The 24,778-nt window shown below is 40.6% G+C and overlaps 2 protein-coding genes across 4 annotated transcripts; one reads left to right on the plus strand and one right to left on the minus strand.

Annotated features, from left to right (window-relative positions):
* Positions 1-791: 791 nt before the first annotated feature.
* Positions 792-11,210, minus strand: LOC140545548 (polymeric immunoglobulin receptor-like). 2 transcript variants are annotated; one of them, XM_072668356.1, is made up of 9 exons: positions 11,141-11,210; positions 10,598-10,921; positions 10,204-10,482; positions 9,239-9,278; positions 5,730-5,818; positions 4,864-4,898; positions 4,711-4,770; positions 1,192-1,245; positions 792-1,077 (listed from the first exon to the last, which is right to left on the minus strand). In XM_072668356.1, exons 1-8 carry the CDS (start codon positions 11,199-11,201, stop codon positions 1,195-1,197), a joined length of 939 nt encoding a protein of 312 aa, XP_072524457.1. In that variant the 5' UTR covers positions 11,202-11,210; the 3' UTR covers positions 792-1,077; positions 1,192-1,194. The 2 variants fall into 2 exon arrangements, with proteins under 2 accessions (XP_072524457.1, XP_072524455.1); XM_072668354.1 differs by having other exon boundaries at positions 1,192-1,269.
* A 4,964-nt stretch (positions 11,211-16,174) lies between these two features.
* Positions 16,175-21,447, plus strand: LOC140545542 (uncharacterized). 2 transcript variants are annotated; one of them, XM_072668343.1, is made up of 12 exons: positions 16,175-16,249; positions 17,584-17,895; positions 18,011-18,301; positions 18,389-18,436; positions 18,538-18,595; positions 18,683-18,736; positions 18,863-18,964; positions 20,033-20,130; positions 20,396-20,448; positions 20,645-20,707; positions 20,803-20,874; positions 20,992-21,447. In XM_072668343.1, the coding sequence occupies exons 1-12, from the start codon at positions 16,189-16,191 to the stop codon at positions 21,046-21,048; spliced, it is 1,269 nt and encodes a 422-aa protein (XP_072524444.1). In that variant the 5' UTR covers positions 16,175-16,188; the 3' UTR covers positions 21,049-21,447. The 2 variants fall into 2 exon arrangements, with proteins under 2 accessions (XP_072524444.1, XP_072524445.1); XM_072668344.1 differs by lacking the exon at positions 18,863-18,964.
* The last annotated feature ends 3,331 nt before the right edge of the window (positions 21,448-24,778 follow it).

Here is a 24,778-nt window from a genome sequence, read left to right on the forward strand (position 1 = left end):
GGCTCAAGACAGGCTGCAAATTGGGGTTTGGAGAGCTTCATTTAAGAGGTCACATCCAAATGATGCGAAGATGTAAAAGGTATTGCTTTAATTAACACCTTAAAGTCCAATCTAGTGTATCACTATATATCTCTTAAATCTGGACCAGCCAGAACAAGTTCTACAGAGTTTGTCGCACTCCATGTCGTTGTTGGGCCCTGCATCCCACCACCTTAGAGAATATGAATAGAAGTAGTCAGCTTGTTCAAAGATAGGACCTATAGTACAACCACTATTTATGAGACCAAGGCATCGTCTCGTTTTATTGGAAGAGGATCATTCCCATATTTTTCTATTTCTATATAGAACCAATTACCCTGCTTAAACACATACTTGCTAGGATCAGTAGTTGAGTTTGGTAATAGACACTGGGCTTGGGGGATACAGTAGCGCTGAATGGAATGCTGCCTATGAGGTGCATTGCTGCCATCTAGAGTGCAGAGGGGGTGTAAGGCAATGGTCACCAACCCTGGCCCTGAAGAGCTACACTATATACACTATATGTCCAAATGTTTGTGGACACCCCTTCTAATGAACGCATTCACCCACTCTAAGTTGGCTTCTCCTCCTTCAGCTTTAAATGCTGTTTATCTAATGGGGGTAGCTTTGGTGGTCCGCCAGGCCTTCAGCAGGTTGAAGGAGCTTGAGGAGCTTACAGCAATTTTGAGTGGAAGTCAAACAAACAAAGGGGGTCTCTGACTTTACACCATTAAATAAATACAAACATAAAAAAAATTATATATATATATATATTTCTTTTTAAATGGGAAGTTCATGTCCTCTTGTGGCTCCCTGCTTTGACAGATACGTCCTCACACTTCTTCTTTGTGGTACATTCTGTCTGTCTGTTCAGAAAGCTAGGCAAAGAGAACAGCAACTTCTTCATATATACTGCAAATAAATATGAACACAGATGCACTCTTCTCAAAATAGAGGAGCGTACTGCTGACATCATTGTCACAGCATGTGACTGAAGAAATACAGAGATCGAGCTGCTGAAGAATCTCCATTTCTCTGGCCATTGGTGGGGTTGGTGGCCTTAGGGGAAAAAAGACATTATTATTTATCAGAATTTAAATCCATAAACACTAGAGTAGATTCCCAAAAATAAAAAAATAAACACTACAGCTGTTTAATAAAAGCTGCACTCACCACTTACTGGTGACATTTCACTGCGTTGTAGATGACCTTGTCATCGTGGTCTTCCTGAGCGAGCAGAAAATAAATCAGCTAAAATTACAGAATAGAAGATGAAGGTCTGTAATGACTCACTAACCGAAGCCCATACACCTTCTGTATGCATCATTAATTCATCCACACAGGGTGAGCGACCTTTTAATCCCATTAGCGTCATCATCATCATTATCGTTCAAGGCAGTCCAGCTTATTGTTCTGCTGCATTAGGGAAATATAACTCATACCAGTTCTTAATGCTGCCTCATTGTTCAGAACTGGTGAAGGGTGAATAGTGTTGGATCAAGAACAAGGAGAGAGATTATGACTGACTGAGCTGCAGCGACAGCTTTCTTACAAGCTGACAAGACTGGGAGCTGGTGTTAGCAAAGTAGCTCCATCCAGTGTAAGAGTTTTAAGGCACTTCTTTTGAGGGTTGCGTTCAGTGCTGAGTGTAATATGGTTCCAGAAATTCATTAAAAGGGTTCCTCAAGGGTAGAGATAGAAGGATTGGTCGGCTATGTATCAGTACTGGTCGATTTTTAGCCCAAATATGTGCCCTTACTTGATATCTGCTATCTGAGGATTGTGCTGAAAGATGATCGGCGATTGGTCCATCTTTATTTAAGGGATCTTTAGTAAAGGTAATGGTTCAACAGGGTTAATACACTTTAACCAATTTCACATTCAAGGATTTTCCAAGGATTTTCCAAGGACTTTTTAAGTACCACAAACCTAAAAATTCCAGGACCAAAAATACCCGTAACTTGTTTACAGGAATGTTTAGTCCATGCTAGTAGCTGAAAGACTGTCCAGGCTAGCTAGTTAACAACAACGTTCATGATATTATGGCCAAAACAATATTTAATTTACGCTTAAATGTTTTATTGGCTGGTTAAATGATTCTCCTCAATAGTGGAACACCTCTCGTCTAGGTTTTAAAAACGGTTCCATATAGCACCAAACAGGGTTTCACTACTGTTAGAGTATGACTTTTCAGGCCTACTTAGGCCCTTTCTGCTTAGAGTATAGGCACATAGATGGATATGGACAGTATATGGATAAGGGCAAACCGGATATTCCATGTTTCCAGTGATGGAAAATTTTGCCACTGCCAACGGCAATCAAAGGCAGGCAGTCAGCAGAACGCTGTGTCAAGAGTTCAACGTGCCCACCTTTTGCCTTCAGATGGAATGAACCGCACGTTTTCAGATTTATATATATATATATATATATATATATATATATATATATTTTTTTTTTTTTTTTTTTTAATGGGAAGTTCATGTTCTTGTGGCTCCCTGCTTTGACAGATACGTCCTCACACTTCTTCTTTGTGGTAAATTCTGTCTGTCTGTTCAGAAAGCTAGGCAAAGAGAGCAACTTCTTCATATATACTGCAAATAAATATGAACACAGATGCACTCTCTCAAAATAGAGGAGCGTACTGCTGACATCGAAGTCACAGCATGTGACTGAAGAAATACAGAGATCGAGCTGCTGAAGAGTCTCCATTTCTCTGGCCATTGGTGGGGTTGGTGGCCTAAGGGGAAATAGTGGAACACCTCTCGTCTAGGTTTTTAAAACGGTTCCATATAGCACCAAATAAGGTTTCACTACTGTTAGAGTATGACTTTTCAGGCCTACTTAGGCCCTTTCTGCTTAGAGTATAGGCACATGTAGCGTTTAAGGTTCTTGGCCAAGGACTCTTATGCTGTGTTATCATTATGACAGTATATGGATAAGGGCAAACCGGATATTCCATGTTTCCAGTGATGGAAAATTTTGCCACTGCCAATGGCAATCAAAGGCAGGCAGTCAGCAGATCAAGAGTTCAACGTGCCCACCTTTTGCCTTCAGGTGGAATGAACCGCACGTTTTTAGATTTTGCTCAGAAACACAGGAACTGAACACTCATAGTTGAAGCCTAAGTAGTATAAGTAGACCCCTCATCCGCAACAACCCCCAAACATCAACAAAACAAATCATTCCAAACATTAGCATATGTTAAAAACATTAGCATACGCCGATCAGCCATAACAAATCTGTCAAGGGGTGGACAGATTAGGCAGCATGTGTCACTGAACAGCCACTGGATGATGGATGATGACAAGAACCAATTAGGACGGCTAGACAACTGGGTCAGAACGTCTCCAAAATATCAGGCAGGTGTTTTTTTCTGGTATGCAGCGGTCAGTACTTACTAAAAGTGGTTCTAGAAAGAACAATAGGTGAACCTGTGACAGGTTTATGGCCACCTAGGGCTTATTAATGTGATCCATGGAGGCCCCACCTCACAACTTGTGGAAATTAAAGGATCTGCTGGCAACATCTTGGTGCTGGATACCACAGGACGCCCTCAGAGGTCTTTAATGTGCCTTAGCTGGTCAGATAGTCTAAATTTTAGGCAGATGGTGTTAATGTTATGGCTGATCGGTGTGTGTTAAAATAGTGGCAATGAGTTCCTTAAGGGTTGTTTCGGAAGGGAAGCGGGTCTGTATAGAAACATGACAACTTGAAGAACCTTCTGCCTGTTAAATGGGTTCTTCAGATACCAGGGAAAGCTGCTGCAGAAGGCTGATTGTCAGCAGAACCCTTTTTTGCTTGAAGTGTACTATACGCTCATATGGCCACACTGCATTTTTGCAGCTGTAGTCATATATGGACTGTTAGGATATGATCCACATTAGAACTTTCTGACTTTCTGACTTTCAAAGCTTAGGACTATACTTTAAGTTAAATGAGGGAAGTTTTTTTTTGCGTCAGGAGTTCTGTTCTGGAAAGCGATGTCGGCACAAGAACTATTCATCAGGAGCTTCATGGATTGGGTTTTGATGATGGCCACAGAGGACGTGTACCATGCACTGTGCCAAGCTTTAGCTGCAGTGGTGGATAGTACAGTCTCATTGGACTCTAAAATATTGGAAATGCATTCTCTGATGAATCAGGGGATGGTGGATGTCAGGAGAATGCAGACTGCCAGCTGTAAAGTACTGCTGGAGGAATAATGGTCTGGGCTGTTTCTCATAGTTTCAAGGGAAATCTTTTTTTTTTCTGTTGTACAATTTGACTATGAATGTGGCTCATTAAATTCTGTATATAGTATATTTTGGCATAGAGTGGAGACACTGTGGGCATATTAAACTTATGTTGGATGCGACTGATCCTTCATGCAAAGCAAAATATGAAGTTCTGTTCTCTGTTCTTGTCAATGCTTAACATACACCCATTAGATAATTTACTGTAGCCTCTTGCCTGCAAGAGGGAAATTCTCAGTTGTGCCCTCCCATGACATTAGTTTTGCTGAGGCTGCAGCAAATGGAAAGACAATGCCTATGCTTTTGGAAGGAGCTGTTGAGATGTCCACATTCTTTTGGCCATGTACAATACCTGGCCTGAGTCCTGCATGTCATTTGATTCTTAGGTACTTTACGTTTGAACATACCCACACACCCACACACACACACACACACACACACAAATTAAACAAAAAAAAACCTGGTCTGGCTGCGTCTGGGACTTTCCTCTGAAGACGATGTTGCTATACAGCACATCAGCCTTCGGACAGAAGAGAAAGTATTTCTTTAATGTCGGACGTCTTGCTAATGGATGTGCAAAACCAAGCAAGTAAAGGCACAGAAACTCACATACCGGACCACGATTACTTCTTCTTTTTGTGGCCAACACTATAAAAAAAGAAGGAAAAAAAAGAATGAGAGTGTGAGACTGACTATGTTCCAGTAGCCAGTGGTGTTTCTTCTGAAATGACCTCAGTAGCCTTTGTACACTCACCATCTACTTTATTAGAAACACCTCCCTAGCTGTCATGTACAATTTGTCAAACACCTTCTACCCTAACCAGGCAAGTCAGCAACTCAGGTCCTGGAGGACTGCAGCTGACATTTGAACCTCATATGGAGGTTGAAATACATTAAACTTAACATGAATAAATAAATAAATGCACATCGCACATGCTTTTGTTCATTCATTCATTCATTCAATCATTTATTTATTCATTTATTTATCCATCCTCTTCAGGGCCTGTATGCTATCAGACAGACGTTGACTTGCAGAAGCTATAATGTAACTGCGAGGCGGTTTCCTTCTTTCTTAATTTTTTTATAGCTGTTAGTTTGAATATGGTGTGAATAAGCAAGATTGCTAAACTCAGCACTTCTGTAGTCCTCTCAGAACGAAAAAGCAATGCTGTCAATTTCCGATCACATGGCGCCTGTTGACCAGATATTTTTTGTGCCAAGCCAAGTCACTGGATGTTGCACAGGCAGTTTGGTGGAGTTGTTTTTTTTTTTTTTACATACAGTAACAAAAATCCAGCAGAGACTGGTTCTTTGGTCAGGAACGTACCACTATTGAAGGCCATGCAAGGGCAAGAAACAACTAAAAATAATAATAATAATAATAATAAAAATAAATTATTCAATTATAGCACCAATAAACCAAAAATGGTCTGTACTCTCAATGGCATATTACAAACTACATGAGAAAATAGTACTGACTGTGTCTCTGTAGTGTCCAGATGACCAGCCCCACAACTAACAGCAGAAACAGGCCGAGGATGATGAAGAAGGCCAGCGTGGTTCCATTTCTGCAATAGTTCAGAAAGATAAGAGACATTTGTTTTCTGCTCATAGACGTATTATTAACAGAAGACGTCTCTCTGAAGGGGTTCACCAGTGAATGACGTTGATCATACCATTACTACAGAGCATGCTAAGGTCTGGGATGCATGTTAGAGAATGGCCGAGCAGTTCTTCAAGTCGGGGTGTTGGATGTGAAAGAAATGGGCAGTGTGAATCCCCGTAGCCACTCTGACAAGGGTCAATTGTGTTATGGCTAGACGAATGGGTCTGAAATGGCAAGGCTTGATTGGCGCTTTGAGTGAGCAGGAGTGAGTAACTACTGACAGCGGTACGAGGACGGACAAACCCTAAAAGGCAACAGAGTTTTGGGCAACATAGGCTGATTAATGTGAAATACATGGGACATGGGACAGTGTAGTCTGGACATGCTAACCCCTGTCCACCATTAGAAGTGCCTACAACAGACAGGGAAGTGCAGAAACTAGTCCTTGGAGTGATGGAAGAAGATCAGAATGGGTTTCTTTTACAAATCATGTGGAAGGCCAGATATGTGTGAGTCATTTACCTGCGGGTTGTTCTGGAACAGTAAGTCCGATCCACGGCGGGTCCACCTCACATTTTACATGACTTAAAGGTTCTGCTGTGAAGTCTTGGTGCCAGATAACACAGTTACACAGATACCTTCAGATGTCTTGTAGAGTTGTTTTGGTGGTATATGGAGGACAAACATTTTGGGCTTTTTGGGAAGGTGGTCATAATGTTTTTAATGTGCTCATTCCTCTACAGATCTTATTAGTGTAGCTTCGTAGAGCCTATGCTTCAGTGAAACAACTAAACTAGGTGCAGCTCAGGGTAGGCCTATTAAATGCCTCGCCCTGTCTATTTATACAGTATAGTGACTTCAGTGTTGGTCTAATGACTGGAGACGTCAGTGTTAAGCGAGATTTAAAATAGCAGTTATAAAACCTTTAATCAAAAAACCAAATCTTGATCCTAGCGTATTATCTAATTATAGACCCATCTCAAACTTAACATTCGTATCTAAGATATTAGAAAAAGCTGTGGCCCAACAACTCTGCTTATACCTGAGTAAAAATGACATGTATGAGAAATTCCAGTCTGGATTTAGACTCAATCACAGCACAGAGACAGCCCTAGTGAAGATTACGAATGATCTCCTTCTTGCCTCTGATCAAGGCTACGTATCTTTATTAGTCCTACTAGACCTTAGTGCAGCCTTTGATACAATAGATCATTCTATATTACTAGAAAGATTAGAGAAAATGGTTGGAATCACAGGGACAGCCCTATCATGGTTCCAGTCATATCTAACGGGACGCTTCCAATTTGTAAAGATAAATGATTTATCTTCAAACTACACAGAAGTAAGATATGGAGTTCCGCAAGGCTCAATTTTAGGACCACTATTATTTACATTATACATGTTACCACTGGGCTCAGTTATAAGCAGACATGGCGTTAATTTCCACTTCTATGCAGATGACACACAGCTCTATATATCAGCCAAACCTGACGATAAATTTAGACTACAGAAAATGGAGGACTGTGTAAAGGATATAAAACTCTGGATGTCACATAACTTCCTTCTCCTTAACAGTGACAAAACCGAAGTTCTCCTTTTAGGTCCAAAAGACTCTAGAAATAAACTATCAGACTTAATGTTAGACTTGGCAGATTCTCCCATCATTCCTGGTTTAGCAGCTAAAAATCTTGGCGTCACATTCGACTCAGATTTATCATTTGAGCAACATATAGCTAATATTAGTAGAACAGCCTTTATGCAGCTTAGGAACATCTCCAAACTAAGAAACTCCTTATCACTACAAGACGCAGAAAAGCTAGTACATGCTTTTATTACCTCAAGGCTAGATTACTGTAATGCGTTACTGTCAGGTTGTTCCAGCAGGAACCTCAATAAACTTCAGCTGGTGCAAAATGCTGCAGCCAGGGTCCTTACTAAAACTAGAAAATTTGACCATATCAGTCCAGTTCTATCAGCACTTCATTGGCTCCCAGTTAAATTCCGTATTGAATACAAAATTCTTTTATTAACATATAAAGCCCTACATGGCCTCGCTCCTGAGTACCTGCAGGATCTTATAGTATATTACGAACCATCAAGACTACTTAGATCTCAGGGTGCTGGCCTCTTACGCGTTCCCAAAATTCTGAAAACCTCAGCAGGGGGAAGAGCCTTTTCCTATAAAGCCCCCCAGCTCTGGAATAACCTTCCAGATAATGTTCGGGACTCAGACACAGTCTCAATCTTTAAATCTAAACTGAAAACTTATATGTTTAGTTTAGCTTTTGGTAATTAATGTTTCTTAGATAAGGGCTGCAGGTCCAGGGGTTCGCGGACCCAGGGAATTGTAGTACTCTGAGATGCTGGAGCTGTCGTCTCGCTGCTTACACGCGATCACTCAGGTTTGTTGACGGTGGAGCAGATAGATGCTGGTGTTCTCAGGGTACGCCCGTGTCCGTGTTACCTTCTGGCTCTCTCCTTTTAATTATGCTGTGATAATCAGACCTGCCGGAGTCATCAGACATACCCAGATGCTGATGATCAACATTCTCTGCACTCCATAAAATTCCTCTTAGAACTAACTTCTCTCTCTTTACCTTCCCCGAGTAAATGGCCACCCAGCCCGATCTGCAGGAAGATTGCCCGCTGAGGTCCCCTCTACCTGCATCTAACCAGCTGCCACCTACCAGTCCAGCCAGCGGGTCCCCCCCAACCCGCCACCACCCATGGCTCACCCGCCAGCCGCTGCTGCCTGTTTGGTGGCCGTGCTGAAACCTAGATGGACTCGTGCCTGTCTGACACTATTAATATCACAACTATTAACTTTCTGTTGTACCTGGTTTGGTAATTTTTATCATTAATGTTTAAAACAGTCTGGCCAGAGGAGGAAGGGTCCCCCTTGTGAGTCTTGGTTCCTCCCAAGGTTTCTTCCTCCAGCTCTGAGGGAGTTTTTCCTTGCCACTGTCGCCGTTGGCTTGCTCACGGGGGTCTTTGACGCTTCATGTTATTTCTTCTTTCTTCTCTGTCTCTGTTCTTTATTAAGTAATAATTATGTAAAGCTGCTTTGTGACGACAACAGTTGTAAAAAGCGCTATACAAATAAATTTGACTTGACTTGACTTGATTTACTTTTGGAAGTCAAAGGAAGTCACTTATTAATACATAATCCTCTTGATTATAAACACTACTGGGCTTCGATCAGTCTATATATATATATATATATATATATATATATATATATATATATATATATATATATATATTCTTACAAAACATTATCAAATAAATATAAATTGACCTACAAACTGCACAGCTGATCTGATTCGCTGGGCCATGGAGTTTTAAAAAGGCTATTTAGACCAAAGTAAGGCTCGGTACTCACAGCAGTGGTGTGGCATCACTGGTTGAGATTTCAGCCTCACCTGTAAGGAGTGTAAAGCTAATTAAAAAAACAGATATACAGGTCTGTATCCTCTACATAGAACACACTTAAAAATGACACTTTTCTGCAAACATTAGATCATAATGTCTATGTCACATTTTGTGAGATAACCTTTCTACATTCAGCTTCTTATCTGCTTCTTCCTGGTTGAGGTGGGTTCAGAATCTATCCAGAATCTGTGGGTGCAAGGCATGAATACCCCAGGGGTGCCAGTCCATTGCAGGCCACCACACACATCCATACCCATTTAAACCTAGGGGCAATTACATATCACCAATACATCTACCATGTGTGTTTTTAGGAGGTCAAAAGAAAAATCTAAGTACTCTGAGGAACTCTGAGGAGCTCATCACCTCCAGACTCCACCTCCACCTCCAGTTATCTGCAGAAGTTCAATTTGGTATGTGACAAAAAATGAGAAAGCCAGGGAGGCAAATGGCAATCCCCGTAAGCTAAAGCTAGCGCTAGCCAACGCTTTTAACATCTCTATTCTTCGAAGTTCTCTACCTTGAAAATCTGGAGCTCAACACACAACAGAGAGGAAAGCACTGGCTTAGAGAAGCGGCCTTGTGATCGTCTGAACCGAGATTCTGAGAGAGCTTGAAGTGCTCTTCAGCAAGGCACCCAAACCCCAACTGCTCCCCGGTCACCAAAGCTAGGGCTGCCCACTGCTCTGGGCACGTGTGCTCATTGTAAAATTCCTATGTGTTCAGCACACATGGAAGCTGAGTGGTTCTTCCTTCTTCCTTGACCTGAAAGACTCCATAAATCCAAACCAGTGGAAGTGAGTGGGGGTATGGCTAAAAGCTAACCGGCTACAGTCTCCAGGAAACCACATTGAGAGGACACCACGAGACAACAGTAGCACTAAATAGTGATGCTGCCAAATAGAATTAAGAGTTTACTTGTATTAGTGATGGTGAGGTGAACAGTAACTCCCACATCTCCTGCACTGAACCAGTACCAGCCAGCATCACTCTTCTGCAGTCCACTCATCTCCACTCTGAAGGATCCTTTCCCATCATCACTGATATTCACTGCTGAATTCGGGTAGCAGCTCCAGTCTGTAAATCTGCACCACTTCTTCAGTTTATTCTTATATCCAGCACTGTAGAAACACTGGACACTGACACTGCCCCCTTCCTGACCACTCACACTGCTGTTCTCCACTCTCACAGCAGGATCTGAATGAAGAGCAGAGAAGGAGTGGAGGAAACACAAACTCCATCATTAGAGACACGTCCTACAAGCCTTAAGCTACAGTGAACATGTTCTGCTTCACACAGAGAGACTTCTTACCTGCACTGACCATCAGATCCACGTAATTCCCGTCATCTGGAGTCCCAAACCCACCAATTTCCACAGCACACCAATAATATCCAGAGTCTGAGTCTTGGAGGCTGTTCAGTTCCACAGTAAACATATTCTGGGTTGGATGATCAGTGACGGATGTAGTTTTTGTACTTTGGTCTGTGTAGGCTACTATTCCACATGAGGACCAGTAATACCCTTTACACCAGTATTTATGGTTTAATTTGTACTGCTTATCATAAAAACATGGAACACTGAGAGATCCTCCTCTTCTCACAGCTAATTTCTTCAGTGTCCTCACGCTCTCAGAATCTGCAGAGAACAAGCCGAGTCATGAGACAGCTTTACTCCAGACATTCTTCACAACTGACCAGAATTTAACATTCACAAACGAGCAAAGACGTTTTCTATGAAAAGCAATAGGTCACCTGTTGTGCTCCATGAAATGCGTCAGTTAATAAAAAGCATGAGGAGGTAAAGGTGTGAAGAACACACAGCCAGTGTACAGGAATGATGCAGTACTGATCTTACCTGAGATGAAGAGCAGAAACACAAGGAGAATTAAAGAACTGCTGAGAGAGTAGAAACCCATGTTTCTGTAAGAGTCTCCAACGACAAATACTCTTCCTGTCTCTGAGAGAAGCAGATGTGGAGTTAAATGGCTTCCTCTTTTTTATGCTTTACTCATCGTGTGCCATGTTTCTTTTGGTTTATTTTCTTTTCTAATGAACTAACGGCCTTATTTTTCCTGCTGATGCTCTCCTAGTGATGAAATCCAAGTTCTACCACCCAGACCAAGTAAATGCTTAAGAGACTATGACAGAACAGCCATCATTTGGTTATGTATGAAGGGTTTAATATGGATATGCACACTAAATGGACATTTTGAAACCCATGGAAAGACTCCAACTCCAATACACTGTTAAACGTATTCAGTCCTTGAGGAAGGCTTTAAAGGTTCTTCAGTCTGAAACTTTGAAAAAGGAGCTTTGAGGAACCTTCAAGAAAAGCTTTTAGACTAAAAAGGTTCCTTGAAGGTTCATCAAAGCACTTTAAGAGGTTCCTCCACTTACCCTAACCCCCATATGGTGACTAAATGGGTGTTTCCACCATTGTGGTGGCAAGCAGGGTATGAATGCTGACATGTAATTCTAATGTCCCATTAAACAACATGAGGTTATGAAATAACTAAAGCCCCTCTTCCTCCCAGTCTAACATCTGATAAATCCCATTTCTGCCTTTTTTGTTCCCAGCAAAGTTTTCACAACCCACCACTATCACCCCATCACCTTCACCTTTAACTCAGCCATTATTTATTAGAGGCGGTCTCTGGCCTTTAGCTCAAAGCAGAAGCTGCCTGAACTTTAGCCTATAGTTCTCAGAGTTCTCCAGTCTCCTCTCACATTATCATATAATGATGGAAAGGTCAAAAGTCACAAATGATTTAATTTATAAACTAAAAAAAGCTGAAAAATAAATGTAGAAACTATAAAATTGACTAGAAGAAAAACACAGCTGCAATATCTCAAATCCACCATGAGGGGACAGCAGTGTCACCAAAACACTCGAGTGTTATTCAGAGACCCTAGTCAGCATTAGATTGACTTGTCCTCCTGGCCTCACATTGTACTAAAAGTGCACCAGATGTATTTTTTGTATTATGTATTTTGTACTATTCAGTTTCTGTGTGCAAAGGTAACATTACTGTAGCAGCATTATAAGGTCATTTATATTAATTATTATATATTAACTATTTGCAATGAGCATGTTTGCTGGTCTACTGCTCGTCTCAAGCGTGAAACACACGCACCACACTGGCTGTGACTGAACTGCCTGCCTAGTCAGGAGTCTGAGACCGAGGGAGGCACCCAGTCATGTCAAAAATTGTTTTTTTTTGTTTTGTTTAGTTTAGCAAAAATGCTAATAAAAATGATATATTAATTAATTAATTAATTAATTAATTAATTAAAAAAATAATAGCTAATAATAATCCCATGGCTACACACCCTGTTAACGCATTAGAACACGAGAGGGAGAGTGTTATAGTGAAGCACCAGCAGGGCGGTGATCAGTTTAATCACAGCTGTGGTGTCATTTCATAATAACACTCAACGTTTTGATTTCTACGGCTTTATGAAACAGTTTTAAAAATAAATGGTCCAAAAAAATATATATATAGGAAATAGTGAGCGTAGCATTTAATGCTTTAACGTTAGCAGCATCTACATCCGCCAAAATATAGTCCCTTTGCAAGCTTGTGCTTGTGCTGTCACTCACGGCCCACTCTGCATCTCCAACTACTTAAACTTGTGTCTTAATCTTTTTAGCTTCATTTAAAGTCACCCTTGTTGTCTTTTATTTAGTGTATTTATGTATCTGGCTACATTACTTCTCGGTTTACCGTGTTCAGCGGAGTGATACAGTGCTTATTACTCAGAAGAAGCGCGAGCTGCTGCACCATAAGGTAGAACTGTTAGTGAGCAAAGTTCCGGCCCTGCGAGCTGATTGGTTGAGAACCCTGCCGTGCTTTATTCCGCCATACCAGCACGTTTCCCATCATAAACACTGTATCACTCCACTGAACCTGGTTAAACCGAGAAGTAATGTAGCTAGCTCGATAAATAAATACAATAAATAAAAGACAACAAGAGCGACTTTAAATGAAGCTAAAAAGATTAAGACAAAAGTTTCATTAGTTGGAGATTCAGGCTGGGCCGTGAGTGGAGTAGCAACAAGCGGCTTGCAAAGGAACTATATTTTGGCGGATGTAGATGCTGCTAAAACATGAATGCTACGAGATGCGCCATCCCCTTTAAGAGCCAGGTGCTGTGTGGGATGCTTGCTGAAGCGGTGTGCCGCCTCACCTCTAGAATTATGTTATTTGCTATTCTGTTTATTAATTATGTAAAAGTAAAAGTAAAAGTAAAAAAAAATAAAAAAATAAAAAAATATAAATATATATATATATATATATATATATATATATATATATATATATATATATATATATATCCCCGGGATAGATGGGTCCCCATTGAGAGTCTTGGTTCCCCCCAAAGTTTCTTCCTCCAGCTCTGAAGGAGTTTTTCTTAGGCTTGCTCACCGGGCATGTCTTTATGTTGTTAATTTCTGGTCTCCTTGATTATGCAAAGCTGCTTTGTGAAAACGCCAGCTGTAAAAAGGGCTGTACAAGTTAATAACAGGGTCGCTATTTAAATGGCGCCGGCGGAAGGGGTGGAATTGACTGTTGGAGGGGTGTAAGACGGCACTGAGCATCGCTACTGCCCTGAGCAGTGGGACAGTGTGGTGGTTCGGTGCCTTATATATATATATATATATATATATATATATATATATATATATATACAGTCATGCCCAAAAGTATTCATACCCCTGTCAAAGTTTGACTTAAATTTACTTTTATTTAACCAGAAATTATATTTTTGCCTGGAAATGACACAGGCATCTCCCAGGAGATAACACGATGATGTACAAGAGGCATCATTGTGGGAAAAAATATTTCTCAGCTTTTATACACATTTGAACAAAAAGTGGCATGTCCAAAATTATTCATACCCTTCTCAATAATTAATAGAAAAGCCTTTATTGGCTATTACAGCAATCAAACGCTTCCTGTAATTGCTGACCAGCTTTTTGCATGTCTCCACTGGTATTTTTGCCCATTCATCTTTAGTGATGAGCTCCAACTCTTTGAGGTTCGAGGGTCTCCTTGCCATCACCCTGATCTTTAGCTCCCTCCACAGATTCTCAATTGGATTCAAGTCAGGACTCTGGCTGGGCCACTGCAAAACATTAATGTTTTTGTCTGCTAACCATTTCTTCACCACTTTGGCTGTGTGTTTTGGGTCGTTGTCGTGCTGAAATGTCCACCGGTTCCCAAGGCCAAGTTTCTCTGCAGACTGCCTGATGTTGTTGAGAATCTTGATGTATTGCTCTTTTTTCATGGTGCCATTTACTGCGATCAAGTTCCCTGGTCCATTGGCTGAAAAACACCCCCAAAACATTAGGTTCCCACCACCATGTTTGACAGTGGGGATGGTGTTCTTAGGGTTGAAGGCTTCTCCTTTTTTACGCCAAATGGTGCACACATCATTGTGGCCAAACAATTCAATTTTTGTTTCATCTGACCATAAAACAGAACACCAGAAGTCTTCTTCTTTGTCCAGATGAGCATTTGCAAAGGTCAAGCGGGCTTTTGTGTGCCTTTTCTGGAGAAGTGGTGTCCTCCTTGGCCTGCGTCCGTGGAACCCAGCAGTGTGCAGTGTCCGTTGAACTGTCTGCCTTGAGATGTCGCCACCAGCAGAGTCCAGATTCACCAGGATGGCCTTGGTGGTGATCCTTGGATTTTTCTTCACCTCTCTCACTATTCTCCTGGCCAGCACAGGTGTCACTTTTGGCTTCCGACCACATCTTCTGAGATTTTCCACAGTGCGGAACTTCTTGTATTTTTTAATAATACTTTGCACTGTAGCCACTGGAACTTGAAAACATTTTGATATGGCTTTATAGCCCTTTCCTGACTTGTGAGCGGCCACAATGCACAGCCGCAGGTCCTTAGTGAGCTCCTTTGTCTTAGCCATGACTGTCCACAAACCAACTGCAGAGAGCTGCTGTTTTTCTCCTGTTGAGTTGATTAAAACAGCTGTTCCCAATGAATCAGGGTAATTAGGATGCTTTAAAACAGCTTGGACTATTTGGAATGGTATAGAACTTTGGATTTTCCCATATACTGTGACAGTTTTCAAAGGGTATGAATAATTTTGGACATGCCACTTTTTGTTCAAATATGTATAAAAGCTGAGAAATACTTTTTCCCACAATGATGCCTCTTGTACATCATCGTGTTATCTCCTGGGAGATGCCTGTGTCGTTTCAAGGCAAAAATATAACTTCTGGTTAAATAAAAGTAAATTTAAGTCAAACTTTGCCAGGGGTATGAATACTTTCGGGCATGACTGTATATATATATCCCCGGGATAGATGGGTCCCCATTGAGAGTCTTTTCTTCCTCCAGCTCTGAGGGAGTTTTTCTTTGGTATCTTTAAAGTACCAGGTCATAATACCTTTTTTATCTTCCAAATTTAAATAAAAATTAAAAAATTATGAAATGAGTATAATTAATGTTGTCCATGATTTACTTGTATAATTAACTAACCTTGCTGCTGTCGTTGATAGGCTACGCGTGTCTGTGGCGGAGTGATACTTGAAGAGCTTCGGTCATAGTGCCTTGCAGTACCGTGCAGTGTCTGCTCCCCTAGAACCTTTTAAAGGCTTAATGAACCACCTCCTGATGTGAAGGTGTTCTTTACCACATTAAAGGTTCTTCACACTCACATCTCTACTACTGATATGGTTCTCTATGAAACCAAAAGGTGTTTAAATATGGCATTGCTCAAATATCAACTTGTAGCACCTTTATTTTTAAGTGTTGATCTTAATTTAATTCATGAGTCAGTGTCAGAGTGATGTGATGTTACACACCCAGGAAGAGTTCTGTATTTGAGCTGCTTCTCTCAGAGACAGGAAGAGTATTTGTCGTTGGAGACTCTTACAGAAACATGGGCTTCTACTCTCTCAGCAGTTCTTTAATTCTCCTTGTGTTTCTGATCTTCATCTCAGGTAAGATCAAATATGGGATCTTCACACTTCTGAAATGTCCTGCTTTAGAAATGCATAAACTAATGCAGACATATTTTATTATTATTCTACTAACACTGAATAGCTGTTTTCAGTTAAGAAGACACTATACGTCCAAATGTTTGTGGACATCGCCTCTGATCAATGCATTCGGCTTATTTAATTTGCACCCACTGCTGCTGCTACAGATGTGCAGATGCGCACACACACGCACACAGATTGTCTAGTCCCTGTAGAGAAGCATGATTAACATGAACCTATTGGGGCCATGCCTTCTAATGCCAGATGTGGGCTAGAGGGGTATAAAGACCCTCATTGAGATGTGGAGCAGTGGAAGAAGTGTGTTCTCTGGAATGATGGATGATGCTCCATCCAGTACTTTTGGATGAGTTGGGGATAAAGTGGGGTGGTGATCGTCCAACATCCTGACCTTATGAATGTTCTTAAAATCCTCAAGCAATGCTTCTCCAAAAACAAGTAGAAAGCCTTGTACCCTGGAGAGTAGAGACAGTTACTCCAACAAAAGCAGGGTCATTTATTAATACCCTTAATTTCTGTACTTATGACCCTGTAACATGAAAAAATGCAGGCATTTAGTCAGGATAGCGCCAAACCCCCAACCCAAGATGTTTGGGACATTAAGTAAAATCTGTAAAATACAATTAGGTATAAGAATATATCATTTAAATATTCAATGTAAACATTATTATTATTATTAAATATGAAACACAACAATTCATTAACATGCTAATGTACTCTATATAGTGAGATACACACAGTCATTATAAGAATATTATGACCACCTAGCTAATAATGGGAATAACCACCCATGGCTCGGCTGATACTAGCGAGACGTTGTGGAATGGACTGTATTAAGTTATGGAGGGTATTCACTGTAGAGGTTAACTTGTCCACAGTGGACAGTCGATCGCTCTAAATGTTTTAAAATATTTAATGTAATGTAATCTATTGTCATAAAATGAAAGGTTGTTAAAAGGTACTCTTATGACCAAGAGGCAGTGCTACCTGATGATGTGGTTGTGACAATATTGTGGTGATATTGTTGAGGAAAGGTAAACAGTGCAACCTCTGGACAATGCTGTAGCAAGTGTAATGTGTTTTTGCTGGGAAACCCGAGCCATATTTCTTGGACCTGTTATGATATATATATATATATATATATATATATATATATATATATATATATATATATATATATATGTATGTATGTGAGCTTTTGCCTTTTGAAGAACCCTGGAAGAACCTGTTGTTAGAGTATAGGAGTTAAACTGTGGTATTATTTGACTTCTCTGCAGATTCTGAGAGCGTGAAGACACTGAAGAAATTAGCTGTGAAAAGAGGAGGATCTCTCAGTGTTCCATGTTTTTATGATAAGCAGCACAAATTAAACCGTAAATACTGGTGTAGAGGGTATTACTGGTCCTCATGTAGAATAGTAGCCTACACAAACACAAGTGGAGGAACATCCGTCACTGATCATCCAACCCAGAATATGTTTACTGTGGAACTGAACAGCCTCCAAGACTCGGACTCTGGATATTATTGGTGTGCTGTGAAAATTGGTGATTCATATGACAGGGATTACGTGTACCTGATGGTCAGTGCAGGTAAGAAGTCTCTCTGTGTGAAGCAGAACATGTTCACTGTAGCTTAAGGCTTGTAGGACGTGTCTCTAATGATGGAGTTTGTGTTTCCTCCACTCCTTCTCTGCTCTTCATTCAGATCCTGCTGTGAGAGTGGAGAACAGCAGTGTGAGTGGTCAGGAAGGGGGCAATGTCAGTGTCCAGTGTTTCTACAGTGCTGAATATAAGAATGAAGAGAAGAAGTGGTGCAGATTTAAAGACTGGAGCTGCAACACATTCCCGAATTCAGCAGTGAAGATCAGTGATGATGGGAGGAGATCCTTCAGAGTGGAGATGAGTGGACTGAATAAGAGTGATGCTGGCTGGTACTGGTTCAGTGCAGGAGATGTGGGAGTTACTGTTCACCTCACCGTCACTGAAAGACCTACCAGTAAGATCATATGTATCAGAAATAGCTGCTGATCATCATGCTGTAATGTTGTAGCACTAACATCCACTGGCTTCTCCTTTTCTACAGCAACAACAGCTGCAACTACAGTTACCACCACCCAGACAACCAGCACCAGTGAGTTCACCTTAGATACCGTAATCAACTGTGTTTTGCACCAGTCAGGTTCATCAAATCAAGTGACAGAAAGAATGAATGTGTTTGGGTTGTCTTCCTAGGTTCTACAACTGTGAACAAGACCACAACAGCACCAGCACCAACACCACCACCAAAGCTGTAAGTAGTGATGTTCCACTCTGTCCTCAAAACTAACTGTTTTTTAGCACCTCTTTGTGGCCTGCTTTTTCCGTGTGCTTTTTGCAGATCAACAACTGCACCGTCTGCAGGAACCACTCAGAGTGAGATGGTTAACACAGGGTGAGTGAAACGCTAAAGTTAAGGAAAGTCCTTCATTCTAGTACTGTGAAAGTATGCATATAGAATGCCCACTGTCGTTTCTGTAAGTGATGTCAGCCTAACTGCACTTTCACACCATATGTGCAGGTTTTCTCACTCTGCTTTTTTCGAAAAAGAAAGTACCACTGATTCAAGAACAACTTCGAACACAGTCCGAGACACAACCAGAAATAGAAATGATCAACAAAAGTATGTGACATGATTATTTTGTTACTGCTTAATCTTAAACCCTAATCCTAATCCTAAACGATTCCTTTTGGACAATCATTCTAATCTGCAGTTGGCTCAAAAAGCATACAGTGGAAAAGTCTGCACTTAGTGATAAGCTATACAGACAAAACACACAACACTCATGCATACTCTGAAATGTTGAGGTTAGGGGCGTCCCGATCAGATACTTTGCTCCCCTAATTCGATCCAAGTCTCTCAACACTGAGTATCAGCCGATTCTGATTTTGTGTGCGCGCGCGTGTGTGTGTGCGTGTGTAAAATTCAGCCGCACAGTTCAGATCAGATGAACTGCTGATTAAAAAATATTTTTAGGATCAGTTTCTATAACCAGACATTCTGGACTGATTTAGTTTGGTCAAGACTTTTCTTAAAATGACGTTTTATAGTGTTTATCTGATTCCCCTCCAAAATGACATGGAATAAAAAAAATACTTCTTAACTGAAGGTCAAGAAGGTTGTGTTGTGAAGGTTGAAGTTTATTTATTTATTTATTTATTTATTTTTTTATAATAAATAGTTTCTCCTGCTTTTGTTGGAGTATCAGTCTCTACTGTCCAGGGGAGAAGGCTTTCTACTAGATTTGGAGCATTTTGGTGCATTCAGCAACAAGAGTGTAATTGAGGTCAGGACCCCACCTCATCTCCAACTCCTCAACTCATTCCAAATGAATGGGATCGAGCTCCATCGCTCCGGAGAACACTGTTCTTCCACTGCTCCACAGCTCAAGGCTCGGGTGGGCTTTATACCCGTCTAGACCACATCTGGCATTAGGCATGTTGCCAAAATAGTCCTATTCTATTGGCAGTACTTCTCTACAGAAGTAGAAGGGGTGTCGACAAACATTTGGACATGCAGTGTATTTTTTTTATTTTTTTTCCTCTTAAAGAATGTCCTCCTTTTTTTTTTAAGGATATAATCCAGTTAGGGGCTATAAAAAAGCGAGCTATGGGTTAAGGCATTTAAATCACACTTTATTCTTTATTTAGACAACATTTATATTCTGTCCTGTGCCTTCTTTCACTACAGCCAAGAAGCCATGCTTATCTGGGTGCTACTGGCTGTTGGTCTAGGGCTGCTGATCATACTGTTCATCATTATTTTCTGCATGACAAGAAATAAGCACAGTGAGTGTCTATCAGTTTCTTACAGGCATAAACATGCATTTGCATTTTGGAATTAGAAACAGGAAGTTTAGCCTTTTAACAACTTAATTAACTGTATTTATTGACCCACTATTGACTATTATTTATTGGCAATGTCCAAGTTGGGTTTCAATGTCCAAGTTGGGTTTTCAAAACAGTAGACAGCACCTAAACCTAAAGTAGACACATAATGAGTTAATAATGACTAATCTACCTTTACTTTCCTCACTCCGTCTCACTCTAACAGAGAGAAAACAGACGGAGGCCGGAGAGAGAAGCAAGGAACGTGCGATTCCAACGGTTAGTGCTATGTTTGATGGGTGTGATCTTGCACTCAGCAGTTGGTGTTCACACACAGGGAGGTGCCGAAGTTAGTGGTTTGCCTCTTTTTAGTTTAAAAAGGTCATTTTAATTTAGAAACGCATGTAAGACCCTTTTCATAGGCATGTATATTTGTATACATACACATATATTTGTGTGTCTGTGTGTGAAACAGGCCTCTGCAACTGAAGCCTCGCAATCCAGTGGTCCAGTCTATAGCACTGTAGCTATAAAAAAGGTAAGCAACCCCTGTCTACATGTAAATGGCATATCTGAAACACTGAGTGTTAATTTGTCTGTGAGTGACTATGGTTAACCCTGTTGTGTCCACAGCCTTCATCAGCATCAGCTTCTGAAAATAGTGTGCTCTATAGCACTGTGGCCACAGCTACCAAAAAAAAACGTGTAAGTGAGGTCCCAAAAAAAGCCGCTGTTGCAATAAGTAACACTTCTGTTTTGAGCAACCAATAATTTCAGTTGATATTTATTAAAGTTAACCTTAGTTCATCTCTCCTTTTTCAGGTCCCTCCAGCTGGGCAAGATGGCGAGGTGATCTACAGCTCTTTGCTTTTCAAATGACAGGTGGGAGCATCTCAGACTGAGGGTCAAAATTAGGGATGCATATGGGTGCTTGAGAACTTTGCTTACTGTAAGGCTGCACAGGATATCATTTCAGCATTGTTACTGCAATGTGCACATGCACAGTAATCACACGTATTGCATGGCTTATCTACCACAGGGAGATCTGGATCTGCCCAATATTGTTTAGTTTGCTCCACTGTTGGATACTGTTGGATACTGTTGGTGTGCATCATTAATATCTCATGCACATTAATAATGGATCGTTGACTTGTAGTCGCTTGCACAGGAGACTTGGCCTAACTTTTGTTGTGCTGTACTGTAAAACCCTGTATTAGTGTACAAAGCTGAATTTAATTAAACTGAGTTAAAATATGGTGCGAAATCCCTGTATTTTTTTTCAATATCACAATATATTGAAAATATGTCAGGAAAAAAAGATTTTGCAATGTCAGTCTTTTCCAATATTGTGCAGTCCTACGTAACGGCTGTCAGTCTTTGAATACTGAAATCTATATTCTGGTATTTGTTAAATATAATCATGGAAAGTCATGGAAAATATACAGGCCAACAATATAATGGTGCCAAAGAATGCATTTATTGAGTATTGATGTAGAAATAGTGAGTATGTAGCTTGGTCGGGGTAAGAAATTTACAGATGTCGTTCTAAGGGCCTGTTTACAACCCTGTTATTCTGTGAAGGCACACAGAACCCACATATTCTAGCATAGCTATAACACTGCCTCTCCACCGGCCTCTCCACCTGCCTCTCCTCTGTCTGAGCTACTACCCGGTCGGGTTGTTTCTCTCTTCCTTGTGGAAGGAAGGCATAGGCTGCAGCCAAAAGCACATACAGTACTGTAGTAAGTGTACTATACTGAGCCTGCTACCACTGGTGGCTGGAGACATTTGGACATTATACCAGTAAATGATGGTGCTCAGTGTATCCCAGTGCGGTAGTAAAAGGTTCCTCTGGAAACCTTTAAGTGGGAAGGATGCATGTCAAAGTTTTGTGAGTATCTTACTGGGTATTCAGGGCAGCTTTAGTTTTTAGCTTTAGTGTAGACTAATCAACAGACACTCCCTCTGATCTCAGCGACTGATATCTAACTTTGACAGTTTCATTCTGCTTGCCTGATCTGCACATCAGTGTGAACACACTTCAGTTGTCAACTTCACTGACCGACATCTTTCTCTAAATGAGAAAGAAAATAGCCAGTGGCTGATTTCTGTTAACACTAGTTACAGGCATTCTTTAAGAATACTTCAAGTTGAGTCAATTGACCCTGAAAAGCAACTTCTGTTACATGGAAGGTTTAGCATACAATGCCAAAAAATAAGCAAGGTTCAGGCACCAGGCATATGTCTACATATGTTGGGAGACATTTGTGTAAATTGTGTTTTTAGATGAACCATTGGAGTCACTTTATTCTCCTAAATGTTCTGCTAAGCTTAGTCAACTCCTTGGATGTTTAAAAAAGTGTGCTAGCACCGATATCCGATATAAGGATTGATTGACAGCTTGGGTCACAGCTTTTTTGTGAATATAAAGTTATGTTGTGTACCTAGGGTGCTGGGAATGGCTGCTGTTCAACGCTCTTAACCTTGATTATATATCACACGTTGGGAATGACGTTAGGCGTGAACTTTAAATTATGGCTTCTTTCCAGCTGGAGAGTGCGATATTGCTCTTCTTCCTCACTTAGGAAGCTGGAAATGGCTTAAGGACATCAAAATGTTATCCCAATCATCATTTTGGGTGTTTTTATTCCTCTTTAGAAACTAAAACCCTTGGCTTAGATGACCCTAGCGAGACGCTATGGCATGGACTGTATAAGGTGATGGAAGGTGTTCATTATGGAGGTTAATAGGTCAACAGTGGTGCCTCAGTGGGTTGTTGTTGTTGTGGTTCCTCCTTCATGGGGCACCACTGTTAGGCTGTTGCGAGGCACTCCATGTGTGAGATGTCCATTCTCAGTACATCTTTACAAAAATTCACCATTAGTGTTGGACACAGATGGAATTTGGCCTCCACCTTTAACCCATCCGTGCAGTAAATACACACACAAACAGTGAGCACACGTGCCCGGAGCGGTAGGCAGCAATTACTGCAGTGTCCGTAAAGCAGAGCGAGTAAAGGGCCTTGCCCAGCAGTGTCAGCTTGCCGAGCCTGGGTGTTTCATAGGATATAGGCAGGGCTAGCTCGCATTGAGTTTCACAGTAAACAGGATGTTGCATCGGTAAGGACACAGGAATAAAGATAAAAAAGGGACATCATTTCTTCTTATTAAACTGCATTGTAATCAAATAGCACTTAGCCGTACAGCTTGACATTCAGCATTGCTCACAGTCTGAAATAACAAATAAAGAAAATCTAATCATATTCAAACATATGCTAAACTGCTGAATTAGATAAGAAATGATCACTTATTATTTATTAATTGTTAACATTCAGTTCTAGCAGGAATGATGGCCCAGAGTAGCATTTAAGGCACATTAAAGAATATGCACAAGGTTACATCTAGAGCTTCCCTGTATGTTTGGCGCCCTCCTCTGGCGAACATGAGAACTGCACTACTATGTCCAGAGGCAGAAGCTATTTTCTGCACAGAACAAGAACTCTACTGCAGCTCTACGACTCTCTTTCTCTCTTTATCTTTTAACATGGAGCTAAATCTCACAGCCAGTTCATTTAATGTTTCCTGGATCCTTTGGAGTGTGTTAATGTAAATTATTATTTATTTTATTTTATCATTTTAGTCTAATAACATATGGACAAATGTATTGGGACACCTACACATTACACCAAGAGGAGCTTTTATGACCTTCCATTTTAAAGCTGGTTTAGAGCTGGTTACCTGTTGCAAAGATCTAGATGGTGGAAGATCTAGATGGTGGAAATTTCACCATCTGACTTGTAGTTGGTGCAGCGGTGGCTCTTATTACAGAACCACGCTGGACTTCAGTGAGCTCTTCCTAACCACCTATTCTTTCGCTAATGTGTCCGTACAGTACAGTGGCTCTACAACATCCCTTGCTTTTAGATATTTATTTAAATTGTGTCCTTTGTCCATGGCGGTTGTTTTGCAACTCTGCTACAACTGACTGGTGTGCTCGTTTAGTCATATATGCTGAGATAATGTTGGGACAACCTATTGTTGTTTGCTATCATGGATACCCCTTAGGGTTCTGAAAATGACGTGAGGACATATTATCCTAAGCTTTATCAATGCCTAGAGCTTTAACAATTATGCTAGCATGAGCACCCCAAGAATTAATTAACATCTTAGTTAAATTGTGTTCTTTTACAGCTGCATTCCAGCAGTAGTTTATTCACTTTAATGCTTTTTAATTATTTGTTTTTCAAAATCAACGCTTTAGATTTTTTGTCTTTTGAATTTTTCTGTAAAGCACTTGTATGAAATGTCCTGTTATCTCTGTCTTGATTACAGATGTGCCCAGATGTTCTTCTGGGAATAATTCCGGGCGTGGTCTTTTACAAAAAAGATAATAAAAGTGTCCTGGAATTTATGCTGTTTATGAATTCATTCACCTTGCTACTGCAGCAACCATGTTTGAACGTTTGCAACAAGTGTATTATGTGTGTAAAAGATGATTGCTTTTTACCATATATCGACATGGCCTCTGTTGATCAGACTGATCAGTTCAGATGCTTTTTGGAAATATGAAATGCTATTTTAAAAGCAGTGTTTTTGCATTGTTTTTTTTT

The sequence above is a fragment of the Salminus brasiliensis genome, chromosome 23 (genome assembly GCF_030463535.1).
Source record: "Salminus brasiliensis chromosome 23, fSalBra1.hap2, whole genome shotgun sequence".
NCBI lineage: Eukaryota > Metazoa > Chordata > Actinopteri > Characiformes > Bryconidae > Salminus > Salminus brasiliensis.

What these genes read in the sequence shown, in the direction of transcription:
- LOC140545548 (XM_072668354.1), bottom strand. Translation starts at nt 11,201, where the DNA reads ATGGGTTTCTACTCTCTCAGCAGTTCTTTAATTCTCCTTGTGTTTCTG. An exon ending in AGTGATGCCACACCACTGCT is followed by an intron (nt 5,819 to 9,238) that starts GTGAGTACCGAG and finishes GAACTATTGCAG; the next exon opens with AAATGGAACCACGCTGGCCT. An exon ending in CCCAGACGCAGCCAGACCAG is followed by an intron (nt 1,270 to 4,710) that starts GTTTTTTTTTGT and finishes CTGTAATTTTAG; the next exon opens with CTGATTTATTTTCTGCTCGC.
- LOC140545542 (XM_072668343.1), top strand. Translation starts at nt 16,189, where the DNA reads ATGGGCTTCTACTCTCTCAGCAGTTCTTTAATTCTCCTTGTGTTTCTG. An exon ending in CACCCAGACAACCAGCACCA is followed by an intron (nt 18,437 to 18,537) that starts GTGAGTTCACCT and finishes TTGTCTTCCTAG; the next exon opens with GTTCTACAACTGTGAACAAG. An exon ending in CCAACACCACCACCAAAGCT is followed by an intron (nt 18,596 to 18,682) that starts GTAAGTAGTGAT and finishes TGCTTTTTGCAG; the next exon opens with ATCAACAACTGCACCGTCTG.